This window comes from Schistocerca cancellata, chromosome 9 (genome assembly GCF_023864275.1).
Source record: "Schistocerca cancellata isolate TAMUIC-IGC-003103 chromosome 9, iqSchCanc2.1, whole genome shotgun sequence".
Taxonomy (NCBI): domain Eukaryota; kingdom Metazoa; phylum Arthropoda; class Insecta; order Orthoptera; family Acrididae; genus Schistocerca; species Schistocerca cancellata.
The window spans coordinates 100035943-100063302 of record NC_064634.1 but is presented as its reverse complement, the minus strand read 5'-3'; the positions used below and the strand labels follow the sequence as shown (position 1 = coordinate 100063302).

At 42.6% G+C, this 27360-nt stretch overlaps 1 protein-coding gene across 2 annotated transcripts in view; it reads left to right on the top strand.

Annotated features, from left to right (window-relative positions):
- The window catches only part of LOC126101631 (BRCA1-associated protein), a 144327-nt gene that overhangs the window by 42699 nt on the left and 74268 nt on the right, over positions 1–27360 (top strand). The window contains exons 3-4 of one of the 2 annotated variants that reach the window (XM_049912317.1): positions 3313–3442; positions 9960–10149. In XM_049912317.1, the coding sequence (XP_049768274.1) occupies positions 3313–3442; positions 9960–10149 (320 nt within the window). Of the gene's footprint in view, positions 1–3309; positions 3443–9959; positions 10150–27360 lie in introns of both variants that reach the window. The other variant, XM_049912316.1, reaches the window with a different exon arrangement.

Below are 27360 nucleotides of genomic sequence, written 5' to 3'. Positions count from 1 at the left end.
ATGGAGAATCATTCTAGCATTAATACAGGTCATAGATGGGAAAATCCACCGACGTAAGTGGCTTTGACAAAGGGCAGATTGTTGTTGCCGAGCACCTGGGAAAGAGTATCTCGAAAACAGCAAAGCCAGTTGATTGTATATGTGTTACTGTTGTGAGAAACTATGGAAACTGAATGAAGGATGCTGAAACCACGAATAGGTAACAAGATGTTGAGTGTCCACAATCTGTGACAGAACTGATGACAGAGTAGAGTTCTGGAGCAGGGACAAGTGTCTCAGAGCACACCATACAGCGCAAAGTGTTAAACATGGGCTGCACAGCAGACAATCCCTGCATGCTCCCATGTTGATCCATCGACATCATCCTGTACAATTGTAGTGGGCACAGATTGGACCATAGATGATGAAAATGTGTAACTAGTCAGATGAATCATATATCTTACTATACCAGCCCAATAGTTGTGTCCGAATATGCGAACAGCTGCTGGAAACGTGCATCATGCCCTGACACAGGCCACTGGGGTCAATGTTATGCTAAGAAGATATTCAACTAGGCTTCCACGAGACCTGTGGTCATAATGAAAGGTACTGTGACAGCTGTAGATTATGTAAACATTATGCAGATGACATGCATTGGTTCATGCTTAATGTTATCCCAAATGTCAATGTCTTCTTTCAGCCAGATAACTATCTGTTTCACAAGGCCAGAATCATCCTACAGTGATTTGAGGAGGACGATGGTAAACTTGTGTTGATTTTTGCTCACCAAATTTGCCTTTTCTTAATCCAATGGGACACACCTGAGACCTTATCGAGTGCCAGCTCCATGCCCACAGACCCCTGGCCAGTAATTACAGGAATTTGTTACACCTGGTGCTACATTCTTCTGCAAACTGTCCAAGAACTTTTCAAAACTATGGCACGCAGAATGCAGAATCATTGCAGTATTGCTTTCCAAAAGTGGACCAACACATTAATAAGCAGTTGATAATAATGTGTGTTATCTTTGTAGTTTTCCAGTTGTTTTTATTTATGTAACACAAACGTCAGCAGTTGACCATCATTGTCTGAGAGAGAACTGTGGGAGCTACAGCCAATGTTGAAGAGCTAAATGCCCACCCACCATTAGAAATGCAAAATACTATTGTTTGTGTCACTAAAGAGGTGAAGCTTGCATCAAGCTCTTGACCAATCAATCACAGGTAAACTGTGTTACAGGCTAACAGGGAGATGATGAATGTTTGTATTTTAAGAACCAACAGTTTCATTTTATCAATCAAAACTAAGAAAAGAAATCAGAAATACCAAGAAAAAAGTCATAAAGGGAGTCAAGAAAATTGTGTAGTGCAAAAGGAGACTACAAGAAGTACTTGTTGATTGTCACATTGGACATATTATTAATTGTTATTTCCAAAACTTCTCTGTATCAAAATTGTTCAAGCTTGTTTAATAGTTTTCCCAATGTTTAACCAGCTCGAGTGGTTGGCATTGTCAAAGCTAGACTTTCTGTTGCTGGTTGTTGACTGTAGTTGAGATCAAGGCCAGAGAGTGTATGTACATGCTGCGCAGATGTCTGAGGACTTCTCGCTGGTCATTACTGCTGCAGTTTTTCCCTAGTTACTTGCAATAGTCAGTCACTGCAGCACAAGAATCTAGGATCCATTTACCATGAGACTTTCTTATTTCAGTTATAAGAAATAAGCTTCATGGTAAATAGATCCTAGATTTCCATGCTAAACAAATGAACATTGCAAGTAGCAAGGGGAGAACCACAGTAGTAATGACTAGGGAAAAGCCCTCAGAGGAGGAGGAGATTAGTGTGTAACGTCCCGTCGACAACGAGGTCATTAGAGACGGAGCGCAAGCTCGGGTGAGGGAAGGATGGGAAGGAAATCGGCCGTGCCCTTTCAAAGGAACCATCCCGGCATTTGCCTGAAGCGATTTAGGGAAATCACGAAAAACCTTAATCAGGATGGCCGGAGACGGGATTGAACCGTCGTCCTCCCGAATGCGAGTCCAGTGTGCTAACCACTGCGCCACCTCGCTCGGTAAAAGCCCTCAGACATTGGCATGATAGATACATATAATCTCTGGCTATGTGCTCGACTGCAGTCTACCAGTGGCAGTGGAGAGTGTACCGTTGGCAATGCCAGCCACTTGTGCTGACAAAAAGTCAGGAAAATTGCTAAGAATATCACCCAAAGAACTTGAGATAGAAGCCTTTTGTATATTGTATGTGTCGTTCCTGATAAGCAGAGTATTTCTTCCCAAACTTCCAATGCCTTTGCCCCATTTCTCAATCCCTCTCCTCACTTCTTTCATCCCTTGTGCTTTCTGAAAAAGCATGAAGTTACGAGAATGTTTGTTACTGGTTATTCTTTCTAGCTTGCTGATGTAGTGGTTCTTGATAAGTAAGTTGCAGTTGTTAAGCTTCATATTTGACCTTGTAGTAATTGATTTTCTTAATTACTTTCAGTCTCTTTAAACCCTTTCTCTTCATTGACACTGAAAAGTCATTGTTCCTATTTTTAAACTTCAGCAATTTATTTTATTTTTTACTTTTCTTAGAATGAATTTCTTCAAATCCATCTTCCACTATTGTCTTACCTGCTTCACTCACAGTACCCTAAAATACTCAATATCTTTCATATAAAAATACTGTAAGTCTCTTGTGCACACCAAGTGTGGCTGGGCTGTCCACAACATGTGTATTCCAAGCTTGTATTAGATCAGAAGATATTGTGCTCCCTTTTAGGTACATCACTTTTAAAACTGATATGACAGAATTTTATGCCAGAAATCGTGTTCCAACAAACATTCCCTAAAATATTCTGTAGGAGTGAACTGTTTTTTTTTTTTTTTGTGCTTCAAAAGTTGCACATCATCAGCTTATTCTGATACATAAAGAAACAATTTACCTATATTGTTTACAATGACGTGCTATTATCTACGTTAAAGATAGAGTAAAAACTATATGATAGACATGTAGAAAATAATGACAGTACTTATAAATATTCAGCAATAATCAGTTCTTGTTTTACATCTGCCTGCCAGTCATCAAAGTGTCTGTAAAAGGTAAGTGGTTGTCTGACTTTTTTAAGTCATTAATGTCGTGTCATGTAGTACTTTCTGTTATCATGATAAATATTTTGCCTCTGTGCAGTCTGTTCTTTGTTTATATATTAAGACATAGCGATTTCTGAATACTTTTACATAATTTTCCCAACTTTCTTGAAAAAAAAAAATCTATTTATAAATAGGTAAGTGATGCACTATTAGTGAACTGTAACATTTTACATCTGTTTACAGAAGACAGCAAATCTCGCCGGTCATGTGATTCAGAATCAGAGTCTGCATATAAGATCAGAAGTCAGATTCCATTTGTCTCTGGAAATCCTTTTGTAGAAGTTACGAAAGGAATTTTACACTTATATAAAGAGAAGTAAGTTTCTTTATTTTTATTTTCAGTACATTATTGCAAACAGTAATCAGATATAGTATTTTATCCATCCTCAGCAAGTGTAGCTGTATACATCGGAATAATCAGAGCAGCCTATTGCATATAATAAATTTAATTACTTAACTGGTTTCAGATACTTAGTGCCCTTTTTCAGAATATAATACCTATTGCATTATTTGCGAGAATCAACAATAATGTGCATGCAGCAAAATGCTGTGGTCCTAAAAAATACAGGAGCAATAAATAATACAGTACTGTATTACTTATAGCTCCTGTGTTTTTTAGGACCACGTCATTTTGCTGTATGCCTCTTTATGTTGCCACTAGCAAATAATGCCATAGTTACAGTCTTCTGAAGATGAGCACTAAGTCTCCGAAAGTGGTTAAGAAATTAAATTTCTTTTATGCAACTAGTATGTTTATTTCAATGTAATATTCAAATACTGTAAACCAAGTTGACTTTATGCCACATATGTTACTTTGTGTAGCTCACACTTTCTTCCAAAAAAATTCCTCCTGACTGCCTACATTCTTTCTACCAGAAGTGCTGAAACATCCAAAAGAAGGGCTGTATAGTTTTTGTGTGTGTGTGTGTGTGTGTGTGTGTGTGTGTGTGTGTACATTATTCATTAGTCTGAAGCCCCTTGGTGAGATATATGAAAAACTGAAGGTTTTACCAGGGGGTCATCAGGTCTAATGTGAGTTTTCAGTTATATTTCTTGCAGTTTTTGTCTGAGAAAGGAATATAAAGTTGATACTGTAGGAATTAATATTAAAGTGCAACAGCAGTAATTTTGCAAAGAAATGTCAAAAGATGTCCAGTTCAGTTTATCAACAATGTAGGAAAATACAGATTGCTACTTACCATAAAGAAGACATGTTAAGTTGCAGACAGGCACAATTAAAAGACAGTTACATGAAGATTTTGACCACAGCCTTCATCGTAAAAGAGTGACACACTATTCCATTCGGAGTTGCTGGCTTTGGCAGTTATGTGTGCACGAGGTGTGCTTGCTTGTGTGTATGAATAGTGTGTGTGTGTGTGTGTGTGTGTGTGTGTGTGTGTGTGTGTGTGTGTTTTTTACTGATGAAGGTTGTGGCCAAAAGCTTTATGTAAGTGTCTTTTAATTGTGCCTGTGTGTAACTTAATGTTTCTTCTTTATGGTAAGTTGCAGTCTGTATTGTTGATATTCCTACGTGGAGTTTCCATTGTTTCATTTCAGTTTATACTTTATTAAAAAATATTGATTTTGTTGATTAGATAGTATTATCAGAGAAGCTGCAGACATACAAAAAGTCTCAGGGCTTCTTTCCTACACCAGTTATACTGATTATTTGTGAGAAAGGATATTACAAGAGAGGAGTGACAAGAACATCTCTGTAAATACACCAGGTAAAACGTATAATATTCAGTGCATTGCACTGATGAACAGATGGCATGAAAAACTGTGCACAAGTTGGTGGACAGAGAATATTTAGTTAAAAAGGAGTGGTATTTTCAAGTTTGCTGTCACAAGGTCCGCTTTAGGTTTCCAATTTCATTGTTGTTACCATCGTACATTGTAAAAGCATATCTTGAGGTATTAGATTGCAGGGAGGTCTCCTTCAAAAATAAAATGCCAGGGAAAGATTGAACTGCATAATTTCTGGAGCGACACAGGTGACGGATAAGTCCAAAACAATCAAGAGCCAAAGCAGTTTTTGATGAAATCCTAAAGTCAGAAAGAGAGGGGACTTTCTTATATTCTTGAGTGGAAAGAAACTTAGGGCCAGTAATTTTGTAACGTAAGGTTTATAATAATAGTTCTAAATCACAATAAAAAAAATATATTGGAGTTTTATTCTTTCGTTATCAAAAACTGGCATTCAATATAGGTTAGCATTAGGACATATATTGTTTAGCATCAAGTAACCTGAAAACAAGGATTTGAAACACTCATCCTGCACTGTGGAGTAACTTTGTGTCAATTTCGTGACTTGTTTTTTTATTAGTATGTGTACTTTAGGAAATTAGCACCAACATTAATGAGGAAACTTCCTGGCATATTGAAACTGTGCTGGAATGAGACTCAAAATCAGTACCTTTGCCTTTCGTGGGCAAGTGCACTACCATTTGAGCTACCCAGGCGTGACTCGTGACCCATCTTCACAGTTTTAATTCTGCCAAAACTACCTTCCAAACTTCACAGAAGCTCTCCTGCAGACCTGCAGGAAAGCTTCTGTGAAGTTTGGGAGGTAGGAGATCAGGTACTGCAGAATTAAAGCTGTGAGGACAGGTCATGAGTTGTGCTCGGATAGCTCAGATAGTAGAGCACTTGCCTAAGAAAGGCAAAGGTCCCGTGTTCGAGTCTCAGTCTGGCACACAGTTTTAATCTGCCAGAAAGTTTCATATTGCCACACACTCCAATGTGAGTGAAAATTTCATTCTGGAAACAACATTGGTGCTCATCTTCTGTATCCCTTCAGCATCAATTAGAAACTTTTATTAAAGAAAATAAATGTCTCCCCTACCAAAGAACACCTTTTCTAGTGGCTCAAAGTTGCACCATTTACAATATTAGTTTAATGTTATGGTGAAACTACTTGAATTTTAAGCAACTCTGTGGATATTTTTATGTTCACAGCAATGTGAAATCATAAGAGTAGGAAAGAAAATATTAACCCGGAAAGAAATGCTTGTATTATTATTATTATTATTATTATTATTATTATTATTATTATTATTATTATTATTATTAACAGTATTTGTAAAGGATAGACATTGAGACGCAGATAGGAACAACAAAAAGACTGCAGTACATTTTAAGCTTTTGGCCAAAAGGCCATCTTCCAAAATAGAAAATACACACACATATTCTCACAAATTATACATACATGACCACATTTCTGGCCACTGTGGCTGGACTGCAGACGGCAACTACACATGACAGAAGCTGCAATCTTATGTAGGTTGTGGGGGTTAAGGATGAGGCGTTGAGTGGGGAGGGGGGAGATAGCCAGGCAGGGCTGGGGGAAGGTGTAGTGGTGCTTGTGGGAGTGTGCAGTGATAGTGTAGCGCTTCTAGGTGTAGTCTCGTGTTTGGGAGGAGCAGAAAAATAGAGAAGAGGGGAAAAAACTGTTGGGTGGAGCAGAAGGTTGTGTAGTGATGGCGTAGGAAAAGGGAAGGAGATAGGTAGGTCGAAGACAGGTACTGGCGAAGATTGAGGCCAGGGGGTTTACAGGAACTTAGGACGTATTGCAAGAAGAGTTTCCACCTGCGCAGTTGAGAAAAGCTGGTCTTAGTAGGAAGGATCCAGATGATGCAGGCCATAAAGCAGTCATTGAAACGAAGCATATTGTATTGGGCAGCATGTTCAGCAGCTGGGTTGTCCAGCAGTCTCTTGGCCACAATTTGTCAGCGGTCAGTCATGCAGACAGACAGCTTGTTAGTTATCATGCACACGTAGGAAGCAACCCAGTGATTCCACCGTAGTTTGTAGATCACGTGCCTACTTTCACAGGTAGCCCTGCCTTTAATGGCATAGGTGATGCCTGTGACCGGACTGGAGTAGGTGTTGGTGGGAGGATGTATGGGATGAGTCTTACATCTAGGTCTAATTGAAGATATATGAACCATGAGGCAAGGGGTTGGAGTAGGGATGGGCAAGAATATCGCATAGGTTCATTGGGTAGTAGAATACCACTGTCGGAGCGGTGGGAAGGATAGTGGGTTGGATATTCCTCAGTTCGGGGCACAGCAAGAGATAGCTGAAACCCTGGTGGAGAATGTGGTTCAGCGCTCATGACTTGGGTGGTGCAGAGTCATGGGTGGAATGCTCCTTTGTGGCCGGATGGTCACGCTCTGGGAGAAGGTGGGGGAGTGGAAAGATAAGGCATAGTAAACCTGTTTCTATACGAGGCTGGGAGGGTAATTTAGAACTGTGAAAACCCCAATGAGACCCTTGGTGTATTTTAATAGGGATTGTTCCTCACTTACAATGCAATGGCCATTGCTGGCTAGGTTATATGGGTTCTTGGTATGGAATGGGTAGTGGCTGTCAAAGTGGAGGTATTGCTGGTGGGTGGTAGGTTTGATATGAACCAACCTAAATCGTCCTGCCAACCTTGTACAGACTGTAGTCAAGACGGTGTATAAGGATCCCTGACAGTTCATAGCTGTTAACTGCAAAGCGCTTATGGCTGCAGGCGAAAACAGTAGTCATCTACAGAGTTGTGGCAACACTGAGGCATTGCCATAGCGACATTCACAAATTCATGTTACATTATTAAAGCTGCTAAACACAGCCCATTGCATCTGTCATGGATCAACTTACACCTGCTCAACTCTAGCCCTCGTATGTTTTGTATTTCACTGACTTTACTATGTTCTAGGATTCTAGACGCATTGCTCTTCAGGTGCTGTGATATTGCTCCCAGGGAACCAGCTTTGATCGGGTGACGTCAGTGTAAACATTCCACTTTCAGCTTACATGCAGCTCAGATCTTTATATTTCGGTTTCTTCTGAGCCACCATATCATTAATGTTCCTGTCCTGCAGGACCAGACATCGGTTAAGATGCATAATCTTTTATCTGGCTAATGTACAGCAATGTCAGACATGTTAGATGCAACTGTTTTGTCAGTATGTATTTGCTGATCATAAACAATGGTGTTGCATTGAGTTGTTTGACCACTTAAGGTGTGTGGTCATACTGTTTGTTGAAGAGATCTGGTTATCCTTGTGCTTTGCTTGTTTGCTGTTGCAGATATGAACACATCTCATTGTGTCCCTTGAAGAACTACCAATCATCTGTGCCTGTCATTTAACTGTATTCACATGCGGGTTTCACCACCCAGTAGTGTGGAACATAATTATGAGCACAAAAAGTTCTATTTAATGATAGCTGCGTCACAACCCATGCAATCTGAATCCCTGACCCCCCCCCCACCTTGCCCTCCACCCGCCCCCCTTCCCCCAGTACCAGCTTCATGAATTATGTGGGTCTGAGTTGTCCTTGCAGCATGCCACGCGACCCCATAATCCTCTTGGCCTCAATCCCTGCTGTCCGCAGCTCGTTATATAGTGGCTAGTGTTGCTACCTCTGGATCATAGATCCTGGGTTCGATTCCCAGCCGGGTCAGGGATTTTCTTTGCTTGGGGACTGGGTATTGTCCTCATCAATCCATCATTATTCGTGAAAGTGGCTAGATTGGACTTTGTGCAAATTGGGAATTTGTACGGGCACTGATGACCGCAGTGTTGAGCACCCCACAAACCAAACAACATCATCATCATCATCATCATCATCATCAATCCCTGCCTGTCTCCTGCCCCACACCCACCTCCACCCCTACGCAATGACTCTTAACTTCCCTCTTGCTCTCCTCTCCTTAGTCTCCTTTGTCCTCTGTTCTACCTCCCCCTCCCAATCCACACCTCTACATTATTACGCACTAAGGGCAACTTTACCTGCATGTGGTCACAGAGAGCTCATTAGTGTCACATTCCTGTCTCCTGTGCCTGCTGCTTCTCCCTCCCAGCCATCTGCCACACTTCCCTGAGTTTTTCTACTGCTCCTTGCCTCCTTTCTTCCTTCATCCACTCAGCCTAACCCAGCAGCTCACCACCCCAGTTGAGCAGTGGTGGGACAGCATAGTTGACAGGGACAGTTTAGCCATGCAAGTGTGAATGTACTCTCTTTGCCCTGAAGACAGATAGGTCGAATACCTAACAACATCTCAGTATTGAAACTTCGTGGCAGATTGAAACATAGGTCGGACTGAGACCCGAACTCAGGACCTTTGCCTTTTGCGGGCAAGTGCTCTACTGGGTGAGCTACCCAACCACTATTCACGATCTGTCCTCACAGCTTTACTTCCACCAGTACCTCATCTCCTACCCTGCAAACTGCCAAACTGGCGGAAGTAAAGCTGTGAGGATGGGTTGTGAGTCTTGCATGGGAGATTCAGTTGGTAGAGCCCTTGTCCACAAAAGGCAAAGGTTCCGAATTCAAGTATCGGTCTGGCACACAGTTTCAATTTGGCAGGAAGTTTCATATCAGTGCACTCTGCTGCAGAGTGAAAATTTCATTCGGTATTCTCAGTCTTGTTTATGTGCCTGTCTACGTCTCAGTGCCTCGGCTACACGTTGTGTTTTTACCCTTATTCTATCCATTATTTATATTCCACTAAGAACTGTCTGTTACCATATTTATATTCCAGCTCAGAAACTTTCCCTTGTAATAAAATGTCCAGTGTTTAACCATTTCCTTCGCTGTCACTCATATTTTCATTCTTTCTACAGGTTGTTTGTGCAGGAAGAAACTGGTTTGTAACTCATAAATTATGTTAATTCTTAGTGAAATCCACTGAACTGGGTTATGAGCTGACCACGCACAGTTGAAATTTTCTTTGGTATAAAAACAGAACCATACAGATATAAGATAAGCTTATGAAGAAAAAATAATGCACTTTTGCCTTCTATGTTAAAGTTGTTGGTATCTTTTACTTTGCTTATTAGTGAACTCACATCAATGGAACGAGCATCCCAGCGCAGCCAGACCATATGCATTCTTGCAGTACCGGCAACCATGACCTGCCATGATCTCCTTGCCTTCACTGCAGCATGTCATGCAGACATTCAGCATCTTAGAATTGTTCGAGATGGCTCTCCAAATCAGTACATGGCACTTCTTACATTCCGTACTCAGGTTTGTTGTTTATGTTGTTTTCTTTCATGCAACATTTGTTGATTTTGTTATAGTCCTGTAGCTTTAATGGACTTATTGTTTGAGAGATTATAGACCTCAGGAGAAAAAGGAAGAAAATACTTAGTAGAAGAAGAGTTATTGTGCTTGAGAATCACATCATTTAATGACAGTTATGTTCTCAAAGTGTAAACATATAAGAGATAAATATGGAAACTTCATTGTTAAAAGTCCTCAGTTGTAGTGTTCGTGTTTTGTTTTTTTATGAGTTAAGTATTTGACACATTGTAATGCATCCCTTCTTCTTTGTAACAGTTGGACCCCTCGTAGCTTGGGTTCTGAGTAACTGTCGCCACCTCCCCATTCAACATTTCTCAACTAATTCTTCTTTCCTCTCCAAAGAACAAATATATTAAACCTGTTGTTCTGAAAGCTAAGAGCTGTAATATTTTAATGTACTACAATTGGCAATAATAAGAATTGCACCTCCTCTAGGTTAGTACTGGCCACCATCCTGTCTTTACAGTTGCTGCTCCATGTCTCAAAAATAATCCACTGTGTGACACAGCCACAACAATTTCAATATGACAGGGTGTAAATGACCCAGGACTACTGGGAGATCTGAGAAAAACCCGAGAATTTTTTCATCTGGGAGAAAACCAGGAAAAAGTCCGGGAATTTTTTAGAATTCTCGGAAATTTTCATTGCTTTAGTTTCTGTTAAATTTTTGTAACTTTGACTGCTAAGAACCAATACTCTAACAAAGGGTATTACTGTATGTTGCTACTGCAGAATAATACTGTAGCAATAAAACATGAACGAGGGGGGGTGGGGGGGACAACAAAAATAAAACTTAAGTTGCAAACGAAATTCGCCATATACAACAACAAAACATGGTGCTCATACAAGCGTCTGCCAATAGCTAAATGTCTCAGAGGCTTTAGGAAGACTATGCAATGTTTCATAACAACAAATTGCCTCCGATGAGCATGACATCACAACTGCTTACATTAGATTCGTTTGAGCAGTTGCAAGCGATCTCATGCGAATGCACAGTTGTGTCGCGTATGAGTAGTACCTTCTTCCAAATGTGGCTATGGAAGTGTGGCAGTTAGGTGAATTAGCAATAGCAGCAAGCAGCCAGATGCTACCCAGAAATTTTACTGGTGCGCCTAAGCTGCCAGATTCACACTTGCACAACAGGCCTGTATCTAGGGCCAGGGGGGGGCAAACTGGGATATTTGCCCCGGACGGCACTTTCAGGGGTGAGGGGATGCCGAATTCATATTGTTGAGGAAAAAAACCTTGTTTCACAAAGCACCTAGCATCCATCGTATCTTGATCTATCAATTATTCATATGATTTTGGAACGTACCCCTGTTGGTTTTTGAACAAATTCTAAGTTGATTTCTGAATGAGTAAGTTGATTTTTGAATGTGTGCATAGTGTATGTGATGTCTGTGTCAGAGGAGTCCCCGTCACATCTAGAAACAAACTTTCCTGCAGACAAAAGGGGACGGGGCTATATGAGCCGAGCGCAATAAAGCAGAACGGGTGACTGCCAATCGCTGTTTATGTGGTTGTCTGGGCTTGCGAATGATCAGCATTGTTATAATTACTAGCAAATCCATAAATTCAGACTACCAGAGTGGAAATAAATGACTAAATGGAAAACAGATAAGAAAGATTACGTATTACCTTCTTGGCGTATTCATTAAAATGAAGTTTTGACAGAAAATTTTTGCCCTGATCGCTACACTAGTAAGGGCGACTTGTCCAATCACCGGCTAGCAGCTGCTAAAGTTCTATTCTTGGACTAGTGCAGAAAACGCATTGTATGAATACGTAATAATGCCTAACCAGAGAATAGACATGGGATAACTAAACTGGTGATTGTGGTAGGGTTAGTGAAATTAACCAAGAGAATAAGTTTTGACACTGGCAGGAATAGTTACAGAATTAGTGATGACAACATTGTTTGTTAGAACAATGAAGGAGAAGAAATGGGGACGTCACACAAATTATGGAAGGATATGACAATTCCAAATTTCTATAAAAATTTCGTACTACAGGGTTATTACAAATGATTGAAGCGATTTCACAGCTCTACAATAACTTTATTATTTGAGATATTTTCACAATGCTTTGCACACACATACAAAAACTCAAAAAGTTTTTTTAGGCATTCACAAATGTTCGATATGTGCCCCTTTAGTGATTCAGCAGACATCAGGCCAATAATCAAGTTCCTCCCACACTCGGCACAGCATGTCTTCATCAATGAGTTCGAAAGCATCGTTGATGCGAGCTCGCAGTTCTGGCACGTTTCTTGGTAGAGGAGGTTTAAACACTGAATCTTTCACATAACCCCACAGAAAGAAATCGCATGGGGTTAAGTCGGGAGAGCGTGGAGGCCATGACATGAATTGCTGATCATGATCTCCACCATGACCGATCCATCGGTTTTCCAATCTCCTATTTAAGTAATGCCGAACATCATGATGGAAGTGCGGTGGAGCACCATCCTGTTGAAAGATGAAGTCGGCGCTGTCTGTCTCCAGTTGTGGCATGAGCCAATTTTCCAGCATGTCCAGATACACGTGTCCTGTAACGTTTTTTTCCCATAAGAAAAAGGGGCCGTAAACTTTAAACCGTGAGATTGCACAAAACACGTTAACTTTTGGTGAATTGCGGATTTGCTGCACGAATGTGTGAGGATTCTCTACCGCACAGATTCGCACATTGTGTCTGTTCACTTCACCATTAAGAAAAAATGTTGCTTCATCACTGAAAACAAGTTTCGCACTGAACGCATCCTCTTCCATGAGCTGTTGCAGCTGCGCCGAAAATTCAAAGCGTTTGACTTTGTCATCGGGTGTCAGGGCTTGTAGCAATTGTAAACGGTAAGGCTTCTGCTTTAGCCTTTTCCATAAGATTTTCCAAACCGTCGGCTGTGGTACGTTTAGCTCCCTGCTTGCTTTATTCGTTGACTTCCGCGGGCTACGCGTGAAACTTGCCCACACGCGTTCAACCATTTCTTAGCTTACTGCAGGCCGACCCGTTGATTTCCCCTTACAGAGGCATCCAGAAGCTTTAAACTGCCCATACCATCGCCAAATGGAGTTAGCAGTTGGTGGATCTTTGTTGAACTTCGTCCTGAAGTGTCGTTGCACTGTTATGACTGACTGATGTGAGTGCATTTCAAGCACAACATACGCTTTCTTGGCTCCTGTCGCCATTTTGTCTCACTGCACTCTCGAGTGCTCTGGCGGCAGAAACCTGAGGTGCGGCTTCAGCCGAACAAAACTTTATGAGTTTTTCTACATATCTGTAGTGTGTCGTGACCATATGTCAATGAATGGAGCTACAGTGAATTTATGAAATCGCTTCAATCATTTGTAATAGCCCTGTACTACTTTTCGATGTCATGCTTCAGAAGCTAGAGCGTATGAATGAAATGTAACACTATTTCCTAACATAACATATTTGATATGGGTACTTAGGGAATTGTGCTTTCGCATCTTCTTAATCTTAATTTTCTTATTTTAATTTGTTTTCATAACACCTTGTAAATATTCAGTGATGAAGTGGAAATTTTTTTTTTTAAGTGGACATTTTTTTGCACTGAGTGTTCTTCCAAAAGAGAGGCCAGATATCAGAAAGTGGTCGACTTTGCGTAACTGAACAGAGCTGACAAATTCACTGTGTATAAATGAGAACAAAAGCTGATGAAGCACTTCTCATTAAATAGCATTTTATAAAGTGAAAAAGCTAGTTTTATTGAAAGAGGAAGATAGTTAAACTTCCTGGCAGGTTAAAACTGTGTGCTGAACCGAGACTCTAACTTGAGAGCTTTGCCTTTCACGGGAAAGTGCTCTACCATCTGAGCTACCCAAGCATGACTCCCCATCCTCAAAGCTTTACTTCCACCAGTACCTGGTCTCCTACCTTCCAAACTTCACATAAGCTCTCCGACAAACCTTGCAGAACTAGCACTCCTGAAAGATAGGATATTGCAGAGAGATAGCTAAGCCACAGTCTGGGGGATGTTTCCAGAATGAGATTTCCACTCTGCAGCGGACTGTGTGCTGATATGAAACTTCCTAGCAGATTAAAACTGTGTGCTGGACTGAGACTCGAGCACTTGCCTGTGAAAGGCAAAGGTCCTGAGTTCGAGTCTCAGTCCAGCACACTCCACTGCAGAGTGGAAATCTCATTCTGGAAACATCTCGTGGGCTGTGGCTAAGTTATGTCTCCGCAATATCCTTTCTTCCAGGAGTGCTAGTTCTGCAAGCTTTGCAGAAGAGCTTCTGTGAAGTGTGAAAGATAGGAGACAAGGTACTAGCAGAATAGAAGCTGTGGGGAGGGGTCGTGAGTTGTACTTTGGTAGCTCAGATGGTAGAGCATTTGCCCGCGAAAGGCAAAGGTCCCAAGTTTGAGTCTCAGTCCGGCACACAGTTTTAATCTGCCAGGAAGTTTCATATCAGCACACACTCCGCTGCAGAGTGGAAATCTCATTCAGGAAGTTAGTTATTCATAACATTATTTCCTTTATAGGATAAAAACGCAATGGATAAGGTAAAGGGAATGGATAAAGTTTAAGGAATACAATTGTTCAGTATTAGTGATGCCAAATCCAAAAGTCTCATCTGGAGTGTGAAACATGTAGGCTACTCAGAATAGTTGTAATACTGTACCCATTGTCAACAGCAGCAAAATAATCCCCCCTCCCATATGGTAAGTGTCCCCCGACCCGTGTTTCTGGGCGTCTTTCCCAAAATCTAGTCCTTTTCCTAGCCCTCTCCAGTGTTTTTCCTTCTCCCTTCTTTCTTCCCCTTCAATCCTTTTGCCTGAAGAAGGAGCCACTGATTCCGAAAGTCCACGGTGACAAAGATGACTTCGGGGTGGCGGCCTGTGATGCACAAGGGCCGCAGGCAGCGACCGTGTGTGCGATTTCAGAGTCAATGCCAGGCCAGTACACATGACAACGCGCCAGAGATTTTGTGCGAGAGACACCCCAGTGCCCTTGGTGAAGGAGGCACAAGACCAAAGCACGCAAAGATGCAGGTACCACAAAACACGGCGAAGCATTGTCGGTGAAAAGGAGGATAACACCATCCCTAGCCGTGAGGCGGTAGCGCAAAGCGTAGTAGTTCCGCAACAGATCAGAAGTCTTAGCAGACGGACGCTCTGGCCAACCCTTCTGAATACAGCGTAAAACCTGGGAGAGGGTATGGTCAGAACCCGTAGCAGCCGCCAGCCGGTCCCCGGTGATGGGGAACGCGCCCACAACCCGCTGCTCGGCAACATCCAGGTGGAAACGCAAAAGTTCGTCCCTATCAAATGCCAGATCAGGACCCATGGGAAGGTGAGACAGTGCATCAGCATTCACATGTTGAGCCGTCGACCGGAAATGAATCTCATAAATGAAACGAGACAAGTAAAGAGCCCAACGCTGGAGGCGGTGTGCAGCCTTGTCGGGAAGTGCGTTGATAGATGAAACAAGGAAACAAGTGGTTTGTGGTCTGTAACAAGATGAAATTTTGATCCATAGAGAAAAACACCAAACTTATGAAGAGCAGAAATAATGGCCAAGGCTTCCTTTTCAATTTGAGAATACTTTTGTTGGGCATCTGTGAGTGTTTTGGAGGCATAAGCATTGGGTTGTTCAGAACCGTCAGAAAAACAGTGCGCAAGGACTGCACCAACCCCGTATTGAGAGGCGTCTGTGGCAAGAACAAGATGTTGGCCAGGTTGATAAGTAGCCAGGCTCGGGGCCTGTTTCAGCATAGTCTTCAATTTCTGGAAAGCTGCATCGCATGACGCAGACCAGTGAAAGGGCAAGTCTTTATGCAACAGGCGATGCAATGGCTGAGCCATCGAAGCAGTAGACAGTAAAAACTTGTAATAGTATGCTATTTTTCCCAAGAAGGCCTGCAGTTCCTTAACAGATGTAGGGCGAGGAAGGGCATCAGAGATGATATAGACAATCATATCTATGGAGAACCCAAAAATGCGAAAGGCATCGAAACCGAAAAGATTCTCCCCGTTACTATGGTCGACCACAAATATGGGAACAGTGCGAACGACGGATTTGTAAGATACCTCGGCATCAAATTGTCCCAAGAGAGAAATCTTCTGTTTATTGTACGTCCGTAATTGCCCAGTGACAGGTGATAGGGTTGGAGAACCTAACTGAAGATACATCTGAGAATTGGTAGTAGCAGCAGAACCAGTATCCACCTGCATGCGAACATCGCGACCAAGTATTTGGACAGTGAGGAATAACTTCCCTGAAAGCGAAGAGGTACCATTGACAGACAACACATAAGCAGAATCAGCGTCACGGTCATGAACATCAGGTATGCGGTCAGATTTGCAAACAGATAACACATGACCCTTCTTTTTGCAATTGTGACACACAGCCCAATGTTGGGGACAATCCTCGCGTGAATGTTTCGTAAAACACCGCTGACATGAAGGAAGTCGACGGGAATTTTGCTGCAGTTCCTTAGAGGTGTGTTTACGGTTAGCCGAGGCTGCGCTTGGGACCATACTGCGGCCACGTCGGCCGGCAGGGACACGCCACACGCATCGTCAACAGCACACAGAGGTTGTATGTCCCCGACGTCACCCCAAGCCTCTATTTGCGCTCCAGTGGTGCGAGAAATTTCAAAAGACTGCGCAATGGATAGGACTTCATCTAGAGTCGGATTTGCCAACTGAAGGGCACGTTGCCAAACCTCTTTGTCGGGCGCCGACCGGGTAATAGCATCCTGCACCATGGAATCAGCGTAGGATTCTTTGTGAACTTCAGTAACAAATTGACACTTTCTACTGAGGCTGTGAAGTTCAGCAGCCCAAGTGTGATAGGATTGATGCGGTTGTTTTTGACAACGATAGAAGGCAACACGAGAGGCTACCACATGCGTATGCTTTTGAAAATATACGGACAGAAGTGAGCACATTTCAGCAAAGGACAAAGACGCAGGATCTTTCAAAGGAGCCAATTACAACAACAACCGATACATTGGAGGTGAAATCCATGAAAGGAACAGAGACTTACATGTTTGTTCGGCCGTGATGTGAAATGCCAAGAAGTGCTGTCGAAGACTTTTTCATAATCAGACCAGTCTTCCACCATCTCATCGTAAGGAGGAAAAGGAGGTATAGACAACGACGAGAGAAGCCCCGCATTGGATGCCGCGATGAAATCGCGAATCGCCGATGTGAGAAGCGTTTGCTGTTCAATGAGACCTTGCAATAGTTGCTCTAAAGTAGCCATGGAAACCTGTGGGTCAATGATGAAAAGAAAAATCCCATCCTTGTTGCCAGTTGTTATAACGTCAAGTTGAACACACATATTTCATCGATGACACAATACATGTAAGTCACAGAGCAAGTAGACAAAGTAAGACATGTGTACACAGTAACAGTCAACTGTTGCATGGCTGGCAGACGGCACCGCATGTAGAGGACACGCATAACTGTGTGGCGGCACTTTGAAAGATTGGTGAGTGACAACAGAAATGTTGACAGGCAAAAGTTCGCAAAAATTTGCATGTCTGTATAAAAAATATAAATCCCCTCCAAAGAGTGACTTGGTAGAAATCTTGACATTCTGGTGTGGCAATAAAAGACAGCAAATGAAAGTTGATGTTTCAAAATTTCCTGTTTAAAAAATTATTCATGTAGGAGGATCATACAGTCATACCATTGTTTGACCATTACACAGACTCCAATATCGAGGTCATGAAATATGCTGAAGTGACAAAAGTCATGTGATACTTCCTAGTATAGTGTTGTTTGCCTGGCATAGTGTAGTAACTTGACATGCCGTGGACTCAAAAAGCCATTGGAAGTCCCCTGCAGATACACTCCTGGAAATTGAAATAAGAACACCGTGAATTCATTGTCCCAGGAAGGGGAAACTTTATTGCACATTCCTGGGGTCAGATACATCACATGATCACACTGACAGAACCACAGGCACATAGACACAGGCAACAGAGCATGCACAATGTCGGCACTATTACAGTGTATATCCACCTTTCGCAGCAATTTAGGCTGCTATTCTCCCATGGAGACGATCGTAGAGATGCTGGATGTAGTCCTGTGGAACGGCTTGCCATGCCATTTCCACCTGGCGCCTCAGTTGGACCAGCGTTCGTGCTGGACGTGCAGACCGCGTGAGACGACGCTTCGTCCAGTCCCAAACATGCTCAATGGGGGACAGATCCGGAGATCTTGCTGGCCAGGGTAGTTGACTTCACCTTCTAGAGCACGTTGGGTGGCACGGGATACATGCGGACGTGCATTGTCCTGTTGGAACAGCAAGTTCCCTTGCCGGTCTAGGAATGGTAGAACGATGGGTTCGATGACGGTTTGGATGTACCGTGCACTATTCAGTGTCCCCTCGACGATCACCAGTGGTGTACGGCCAGTGTAGGAGATTGCTCCCCACACCATGATGCCGGGTGTTGGCCTTGTGTGCCTCGGTCGTATGCAGTCCTGATTGTGGCACTCACCTGCACGGCGCCAAACACGCATACGACCATCATTGGCACCAAGGCAGAAGCGACTCTCATCGCTGAAGACGACACGTCTCCATTCGTCCCTCCATTCACGCCTGTCGCGACACCACTGGAGGCGGGCTGCACGATGTTGGGGCATGAGCGGAAGACGGCCTAACGGTGTGCGGGACCGTAGCCCAGCTTCATGCAGACGGTTGCGAATGGTCCTCGCCGATACCCCAGGAGCAACAGTGTCCCTAATTTGCTGGGAAGTGGCGGTGCGGTCCCCTACGGCACTGCGTAGGATCCTACGGTCTTGGCGTGCATCCGTGCGTCGCTGCGGTCCGGTCCCAGGTTGACGGGCACGTGCACCTTCCGCCGACCACTGGCGACAACATCGATGTACTGTGGAGACCTCACGCCCCACGTGTTGAGCAATTCGGCGGTACGTCCACCTGGCCACCCGCATGCCCACTATACGCCCTCGCTCAAAGTCCGTCAACTGCACATACGGTTCACGTCCATGCTGTCGCGGCATGCTACCAGTGTTAAAGACTGCGATGGAGCTCCGTATGCCACGGCAAACTGGCTGTCACTGACGGCAGCGGTGCACAAATGCTGCGCAGCTAGCGCCATTCGACGGCCAACACCGCGGTTCCTGGTGTGTCCGCTGTGCCGTGCGTGTGATCATTGCTTGTACAGCCCTCTCGCAGTGTCCGGAGCAAGTATGGTGGGTCTGACACACCAGTGTCAATGTGTTCTTTTTTCCATTTGCAGGAGTGTATATTGAGCCTTGCTGCCTCGATAGCCATCCATAATTGTTGAAGTGTTACCTGTGCAGGATTTTGTGCACTAACTGACCTCTCATTTATGTCTTTTAAGTGTTGGATAAGATTCAAGTTAGGCAACTGGGTGGCCAAATCATTTGCTTGAATTGTTCAGAATGTACTTCAAACCAGTCGCAAACAACTATGGCCTGGCAACATGGCACATCATTGTTTGGGAACAGGAAGTCCATGAATGGCTGCAAATGGTCTCTAAGTAGCTGAACATAACTACTACCAGTCAATTATTGGTTCGGTTGGACAATAGGACCCAGTCCACTCTATGTAAACAAAACCCACACCGTCATGGAGCCACCAGCTATCACAGTGCCTTATTGACAACTAGGGTCCATGGCTTTGTGGGGTCTGCATCACACACAAATCCAGCCATCAGCTCTTATTAACTGAAATTGAGACTCACGAGTTGTCTAGGATTCAACCGAAATGGTCACGGGCCCAGGTGCAAAGCTGCAAGTGATGTCATGCTGTTAGCGAAGGCACTCAAATCGGTCGTCTGCTGCCATAGTCCATTAACGCTGTATTTCACTGCACTTTCTTGTTGGTTATGTTTGTCGTACATCCCACATTGATTTCTGTGGTTATTTCACATGGTTTTGCTTGTCTGCTAGCACTGACAACTCTATGGCTGTTGCTCTTGGTTGTTAAGTGAAGGCCATTGGTCACTGTGTTGTCTGTGATGAGAGGTAATGCCTGAATTTTGGTATTTTCAGCACACTCTTGTCACTGTGGATCTTGGAATATTGAATTCGCTAACAATTTCTGAAATGAAATGTCCCCTGCATCTAGCTCCAACTACCGCTCTACATTCAAAGTGTTTTAATTCCTGTTGTGTGGCCGTAATCATTTCATTTGAATCGCCTAAGTAAAAATGGCAGCACCACCAATGCACCACTCTTCTGTAGCTTGTGTACGCAATACTATCGCCACCTATATAAGCAGATATTGCTGTCCCATGGCTTTTGTCTACTCAATATAGGCATCCCTGGCATTCAGAAGCAGCTGAAAGAGTTAAAAATAAAGGAGTCACCAGGTATGATTAAAATCCAAATTCACAATTTACAGGCAACACTCTGTCATTGGTCCCTTATTTAGCATGCATCTGTAACAAAGCTCACACCTGATGCGTCAAGTCTCAAGCAGCTGGTAAAAAGCGGATTTGACTCCCGTATATAAGAAAGTTAAAAAGAATGGACCCACAAAATTATGGACCAATAACGTGATGTTGGTTTGCTGTAAAATGCTTATTCAAAGTTCACATAGAATGAATTCCTTGGAGCCAGAAAAGCATCTGTACACAACTAAGAACAAATTTGGAAAGCATTGCTCATGCAAAACTCAGCTTGCCTTTTTCTCACATGATATCCTACAAACCATGGATATAGAGCAACAGGCAGGTTCCATAGTCCTAGATTTCTGGAAAGCATTTGGCACTGTGCCACACTGCAGACTGTTGACAAAGGTCTGAGCATACGGTTTAGGTTCTGAGATATATGACTGACTGAAAAACTTTTTGCAATAGAACCCGGTATGATACACTGGACGTTGCATGTTCATCGAAGACAAGGATACCATCAGGACTGCCCCAGGGAAGTGTGACAGGACAGCTCTTGTTCTCTATATACATAAATGATCTGATGCAGAGGGTGAGCAGCGATCTGCATCTGTTTTCCGACTGTGCTATATCGTACGGGAAAGTGTTATTGTTGAGTGGCTGCAGGAGCATACAGCATGATGTAGACATAATTTGGGGCAATGAAGGACATCATGCCCCAAATGTAGAAAAATGTAAATTAATGTAGATGAGTAGAGAAATAATTTTGTAATGTTCAGATATGGTATTATTGTTGAGCTGCTTGACACAGTCATATCGATTAAATACCTAGTGTAACATTGCAAAGTAAAATGAAATGGAATGAATGTGTGACATTGGTAGTAGAGAAAGTGAATGGTTGACTTCAGTTTTTTGGCACAGTTCAAGGTTGAAGCAGTTCATGTACATGGTGCTAGTTCTTTTAAGAGTTGGTTCAATCAGTATGGCAACCAACTGCAGAATGTTTCTACCCACATACTTATAAATCTTTCATAAGGACCGGGAAGACAAGACAATAGAATTTAGGGCTCTTATGGAGGCATATAGCTAGTCGTTTTTCCCTCATCCCATTTGCAAGTGGAACATTAACGGAAATTAGTAGTGCGGTTTGCGGAGTATGTATGTAGATGTAGAAACTGGTCTGCAAGGGTGTTGCCTCATTCAACAAGTGTAGCTCATAGATTAATGCAGATTTATGGGCTACTATGTAGGTATTTAAGTTGCAACCTTAAGTTGCTTCATAACATAGTTTTCTGCCACATTAAAGCACTTACTGCAGCATGAATTATCTTCTTTAATACTTTCTTTGCAGAATAATTCCACCATTGATATTAACTGTGATTTGATGGAATCTTGAAGCTCCACATTGTTTGCAGGATGCTGTGACAATAATCATTTTCTTGTGTCGGAGAAGAGGTGATCACAGGGACCCAATCAGCTAAAATCAGTCAACAGAGGAAAGGGATCTGGACCTGCTGAGATTCTATACAGATTATGTGAAATAACTTTGCTCCCCCTCTTGCAGCAGCCCTTCTGTTACTGAAGCAATAAAATTATCAAGTGCTTAGGGAAGAGTGGAGGTCATCCCCATTTTCAGGAAGGATTCTGTATAAACAGGAAGAAAAATCTTTTACTGTTCATTACACTATTGGTTCATGGTGTGGGTTCCTGTAGTCATGTCCTAGTTCATGAGCCACGGGCAACGTATGAGTGGCCAAGTAAGTGGTCCCGACAGTCGGGATACCAGTTACTTTGGAATAAGGCTGGGCATCTCGGACATATTCTGAGTTGTGGTCACCTTTGTGCTCATACGGCAAAGACTACCAAATCCACCGGTTAGTCCCTCAACCGTTAGGGGTAAAACTCAATGGGACTCGGGGCAAGTAAGGCTAGCAACCTGCTTCCCTGGTACTTTAAATATGATGCTGGCAACAATCAAAGCAAAATGCCTCGGACCTTTGGAGGTGACGGAGTCCCACCTCTAACTGACAAACCAGGGACTCCTAAGATACGACTTGGCAAACAAATGGTAATGAGATGGGGAGCTATTAATATCAATGGGGGCTACTCTGGGAAGAAGGTAGAGCTGGCAGAGGCTGCAAGTAAGATGGGGCTGGATGTTTTAGCTGTTAGTGACATTCAGATAAGGGGTGAGAAAGAAGAGGAAGTGGGAGAATACAAGGTCTACCTGTCAGGAGTCAAAGCAGGAATAGCACAGTGGGGTGTAGGGCTTTACACTAGGAAAGAAATGGAACCCAGCGTAGTTGCAATAAGGTATGTAAACGAATGACTGATGTGGATAGATTTGACAGTGTCTAGCAAGAAAATTAGGATTGTGTCAGTATATTCGCATTGTGAAGGGACAGATCAAGATAAGATGGATAGTTTTTATGATGCACTCAGTGATGTCGTTGTTAGAGTAAAGGACAAGGACAGTGTTCTGCTCATGGGTGATTTTAATGCCAGGATCGGAAATCGAACAGGAGGGTATGAAAAGGTTATGGGTAAATTTGGAGAGGATATGGAGGCCAACAGGAACGGGAAACAACTCTTGGATTTCTGTGCCAGTATGGGCTTAGTAGTCACAAACTCCTTTTTTAAACATAAGAACATTCACCGGTATACTTGGGAAGGCAGGGGAACCAGATCTGTCATTGACTATATAATAACAGATCAGGAATTCAGGAAGGCTGTGAGGGACACACATGTATTCAGGGGATTCTTTGATGAAACTGATCATTATTTAATCTGCAGCGAAATTGGTATTGTGAGGCCGAAAGTGCAGGAGGTCAGGTCCATATGTAGGAGGATAAGAGTGGAGAAACTTCAGGATAAGGAAATCAGGCACAGGTACATAACAATGATCTCACAAAGGTACCAGTTAGTTGAATGTAGTCAATTACAGTCATTGGAAAAGGAATGGACAAGGTACAGGGACGCAGTACTAGAAGTGGCTAAAGAATGTCTTGGAACAGTAGTGTGTAAAGGTAGGATGAAGCAAACAGCTTGGTGGAATGACACAGTCAAGGCAGCCTGTAAAAGGAAAAAGCAGGCGTATCAAAAATGGCTACATACTAGAGCTCAGGTAGACAGAGAAATTTATGTTGAAGAAAAAAACGAAGCCAAACAGATAATTGCAGCATCCAAGAAGAAATCTTGGGAAGACTTTGGAAACAGGTTAGAGACTATGGGTCAAGCTGCTGGAAAACCATTCTGGAGTGTAATTAGCAGTCTTCGAAAGGGAGGTAAGAAGGAAATGACAAGTATTTTGGACAGGTCAGGAAAACTGCTGGTGAATCCTGTTGATGCCTTGGGCAGATGGAGGCAATATGTTGAAGAGTTGTTCAATGTAGGCGAAAATATGATCAGTAATGTTTCAGATTTCGATGTACAATGGGATAGGAATGATGATGGAAATAGGATCACATTTGAGGAAGTGGAGGAAATGGTCAATAGTTTGCAGTGCAATAAAGCGGCTGGCGTGGATGAAATTAAGTCGAAACTCATCAAATACAGTGGAATGTCAGGTCTTAAATGGCTACACAGGATAATTGAAATGGCGTGGGAGTCGGGACAGGTTCCACCAGACTGGATGAAAGCAGTAATCACACCAATCTTTAAACATGGAAACAGAAAAGATTGTAACAACTACAGAGGTATCTCTTTAATCAGCATTGTGGGTAAAATCTTCTCAGGTATTGTTGAAAGGAAAGTGCGAGTATTAGTTGAGGACAAATTGGATGAAAATCAGTGTAGGTTTAGGCCTCTTAGAGGTTGTCAGGACCAGATCTTTAGCTTACAGCAAATAATGGAGAAGTGTTATGAGTGGAACACTGTATCTATGCTTTATAGATCTAGAAAAGGCATATGACCGGGTTCCTAGGAGGAAGTTATTGTCTGTTCTATGACATTATGGAATGGGAGGCAAACTTTTGCAAGCAATTAAAGGTCTTTACGTGGTTAGTCAGGCGGCAGTTAGAGTTGACGGTAAATTGAGTTCATGGTTCAGAGTAGTTTCAGGGGTAAGACAAGGCTGCAACCTGTCTCCACTGTTGTTCATATTGTATACGGATCATATGTTGAAAACAATAGACTGGCTGGGTGAGAATAAGCAGTCTCGCATATGCGGATGACTTAGTTGTGATGGCAGATTCGATTGATAGTTTGCAAAGTAATATTTCAGAGCTAGATCAGAAATGTAAGGACTATGGTATGAAGATTAGCATCTCCAAAACGAAAGTAATGTCAGTGGGAAAGAGATATAAACGGATTGAGTGTCAAATAGGAGGAACAAAGTTAGAACAGGTGGACAGTTTCAAGTACTTAGGATGCATATTCTCACAGGATGGCAACATAGTGAAAGAACTGGAAGCGAGGTGTAGCAAAGCTAATGCAGTGAGTGCTCAGCTACAATCTACTCTCTTCTGCAAGAAGGAAGTCAGTACCAAGACTAAGTTATCTGTGCACCGTTCAATCTTTCGACCAACTTTGTTGTATGGGAGCGAAAGCTGGGTGGATTCAGGGTACCTTATCAATAAGGCCGAGGTAACGGATATGAAAGTAGCTAGGATGATTGCAGGTACTAGTAGATGGGAACAATGGCAGGAGGGTGTCCACAATGAGGAAATCAAAGAAAAACTGGGAATGAACTCTATAGATGTAGCAGTCAGGGCGAACAGGCTTAGATGGTGGGGTCATGTTACACGCATGGGAGAAGCAAGGTTACCCAAGAGACTCATGGGTTCAGCAGTAGAGGGTAGGAGGAGTCGTGGCAGACCAAGGAGAAGGTACCTGGATTCGGTTAAGAATGATTTTGAAGTAATAGGCTTAACATCAGAAGAGGCACCAATGTTAGTACGGAATAGGGGATCATGGAGGAATTTTATAAAGGGGACTATGCTCCAGACTGAACGCTGAAAGGCATAATCAGTTTTAAATGATGATGATGATATGCTATTGGAAATAAATCACTGGGACTCGTAAAAATCAAAATTCGCGGTGTCTCAGGAGGAATGGTTGATATTCAGCTTTATGACAGGAATGATCATTTGAAGCAAAAAAGTGTGTTAAACGTATGCTGTAAAATGCATATCTTAAGAATATGGGCTCTTCTTCATCTTCAGTACTGTGAAACAGATCTCTAACATATTTTGATAGGAAGTTGTATGGACCACAACAAGAAAAAAGTTTGTGTAGTAAAAATTGGCTCTACAATGCATACCTTAAAAGCTATGAGCACGTGTTCAATAGCAAAGATGAACAATTGCTCGTAGCTAATGAGGCATGCACTTAAGAGCTCATGTTTACCTAACTTTTTTTTACTTTGATTGATGACTTCTTATCATATGCGGAAATACTGACCATTCCTCCTGGGTCCCATGTACACGAAAGGGGCTGGAACAATTTAAAGTGGACCCACCACGTAAAAATGTAGGGAAAGCAGATGGCAGGTTTGAGATTCATTGGAAGAATCTGAAGATAATTTCTCCATAAATGTGCTGTACGAGACACTCCATTGACCAGTTCGTATGATTTACTTGATAATCTGGGCACATTATCAGGTAGGATTCATAGAGAAGACCCAAAGAAGAGTGGCGTATTTCATCATGGATCTCTGTAGTAAGAGCAAGAGCTTCACAGAACTGCTCTTGAAATTCCAGGGATAGATACTCCAAGAGAAGTTTTGTGCATCACAGAGAAGTATACTGTTAAAATTCTGAAGGAGGATGCTTCCCAACAGTCACTGTTCTCTCACTCCAATTGTGAATGGACAGTAAAGGGAATAAGTGACAGTACCACAGTGGTTCACAAAGTATCCTCCACACCACACTGAAATGTGACTTGTGGATTGTAGATGTACATGTAGATATAGATGTCAATTTTGAGAGTTCTTGAGGTTTCATCGCAGAGTTTGGGGTAAGTGGCATGGCCCCCCTCAATAGAATGCCGGCCGGCCGGAGTGGCCGTGCGGTTCTAGGCGCTACAGTCTGGAACCGAGCGACCGCTACGGTCGCAGGTTTGAATCCTGCCTCAGGCATGGATGTGTGTGATGTCCTTAGGTTAGTTAGGTTTAATTAGTTCTAAGTTCTAGGTGACTGATGACCTCAGAAGTTAAGTCGCATAGTGCCAGAGCCATTTGAACCAACAGAATGCCATTTTTTCTCTGTATTCAAATAAGGAAACCTTCCCTCATCACTTGCAACAATGTGATTGAGGAAACACTCACCTCTTTCTGGTTGTTGTAGCAGGAATGTGAGATCCAAATGCTTTCTGTGGATCTTGTAGTCATAAGAGGGATTTAGACATGAGCATGCACAAAACTTTATGGTAGCCTAATTTGTCATTTACCATGACAGATAAAATTATTGATGAAACATGGGGGAAATGGTTCAGTAAATCTGCAATTGTTTCTTCCACATTTTGTGTATGTTAACTGCACATTTTCGTCTGTTCCTTTCCAGATAGTTCACATCCAGGGCCCATCCCAAAACATGACATTATCTCAAAGCAGTATCAGTATTAATATGTTGTCCATAAACAGGACAAATTGTGTGGGGGAATGGCTGCAAATGCTTATCTTTTTCAGACATGAAAATGAGTCACTGTGGGCACTTAACAATTGATGATGATTGCAATTTCAGTGATCATTTAAAATCTTGGTTGCACAAGGCACCTGTCACAGCGTGTTTTCCTTGTAAGGCTGCTGGATATGTGACAATTCTAGTTACATATCAGCATACAGTACATGTCACTACATATTGTCTTT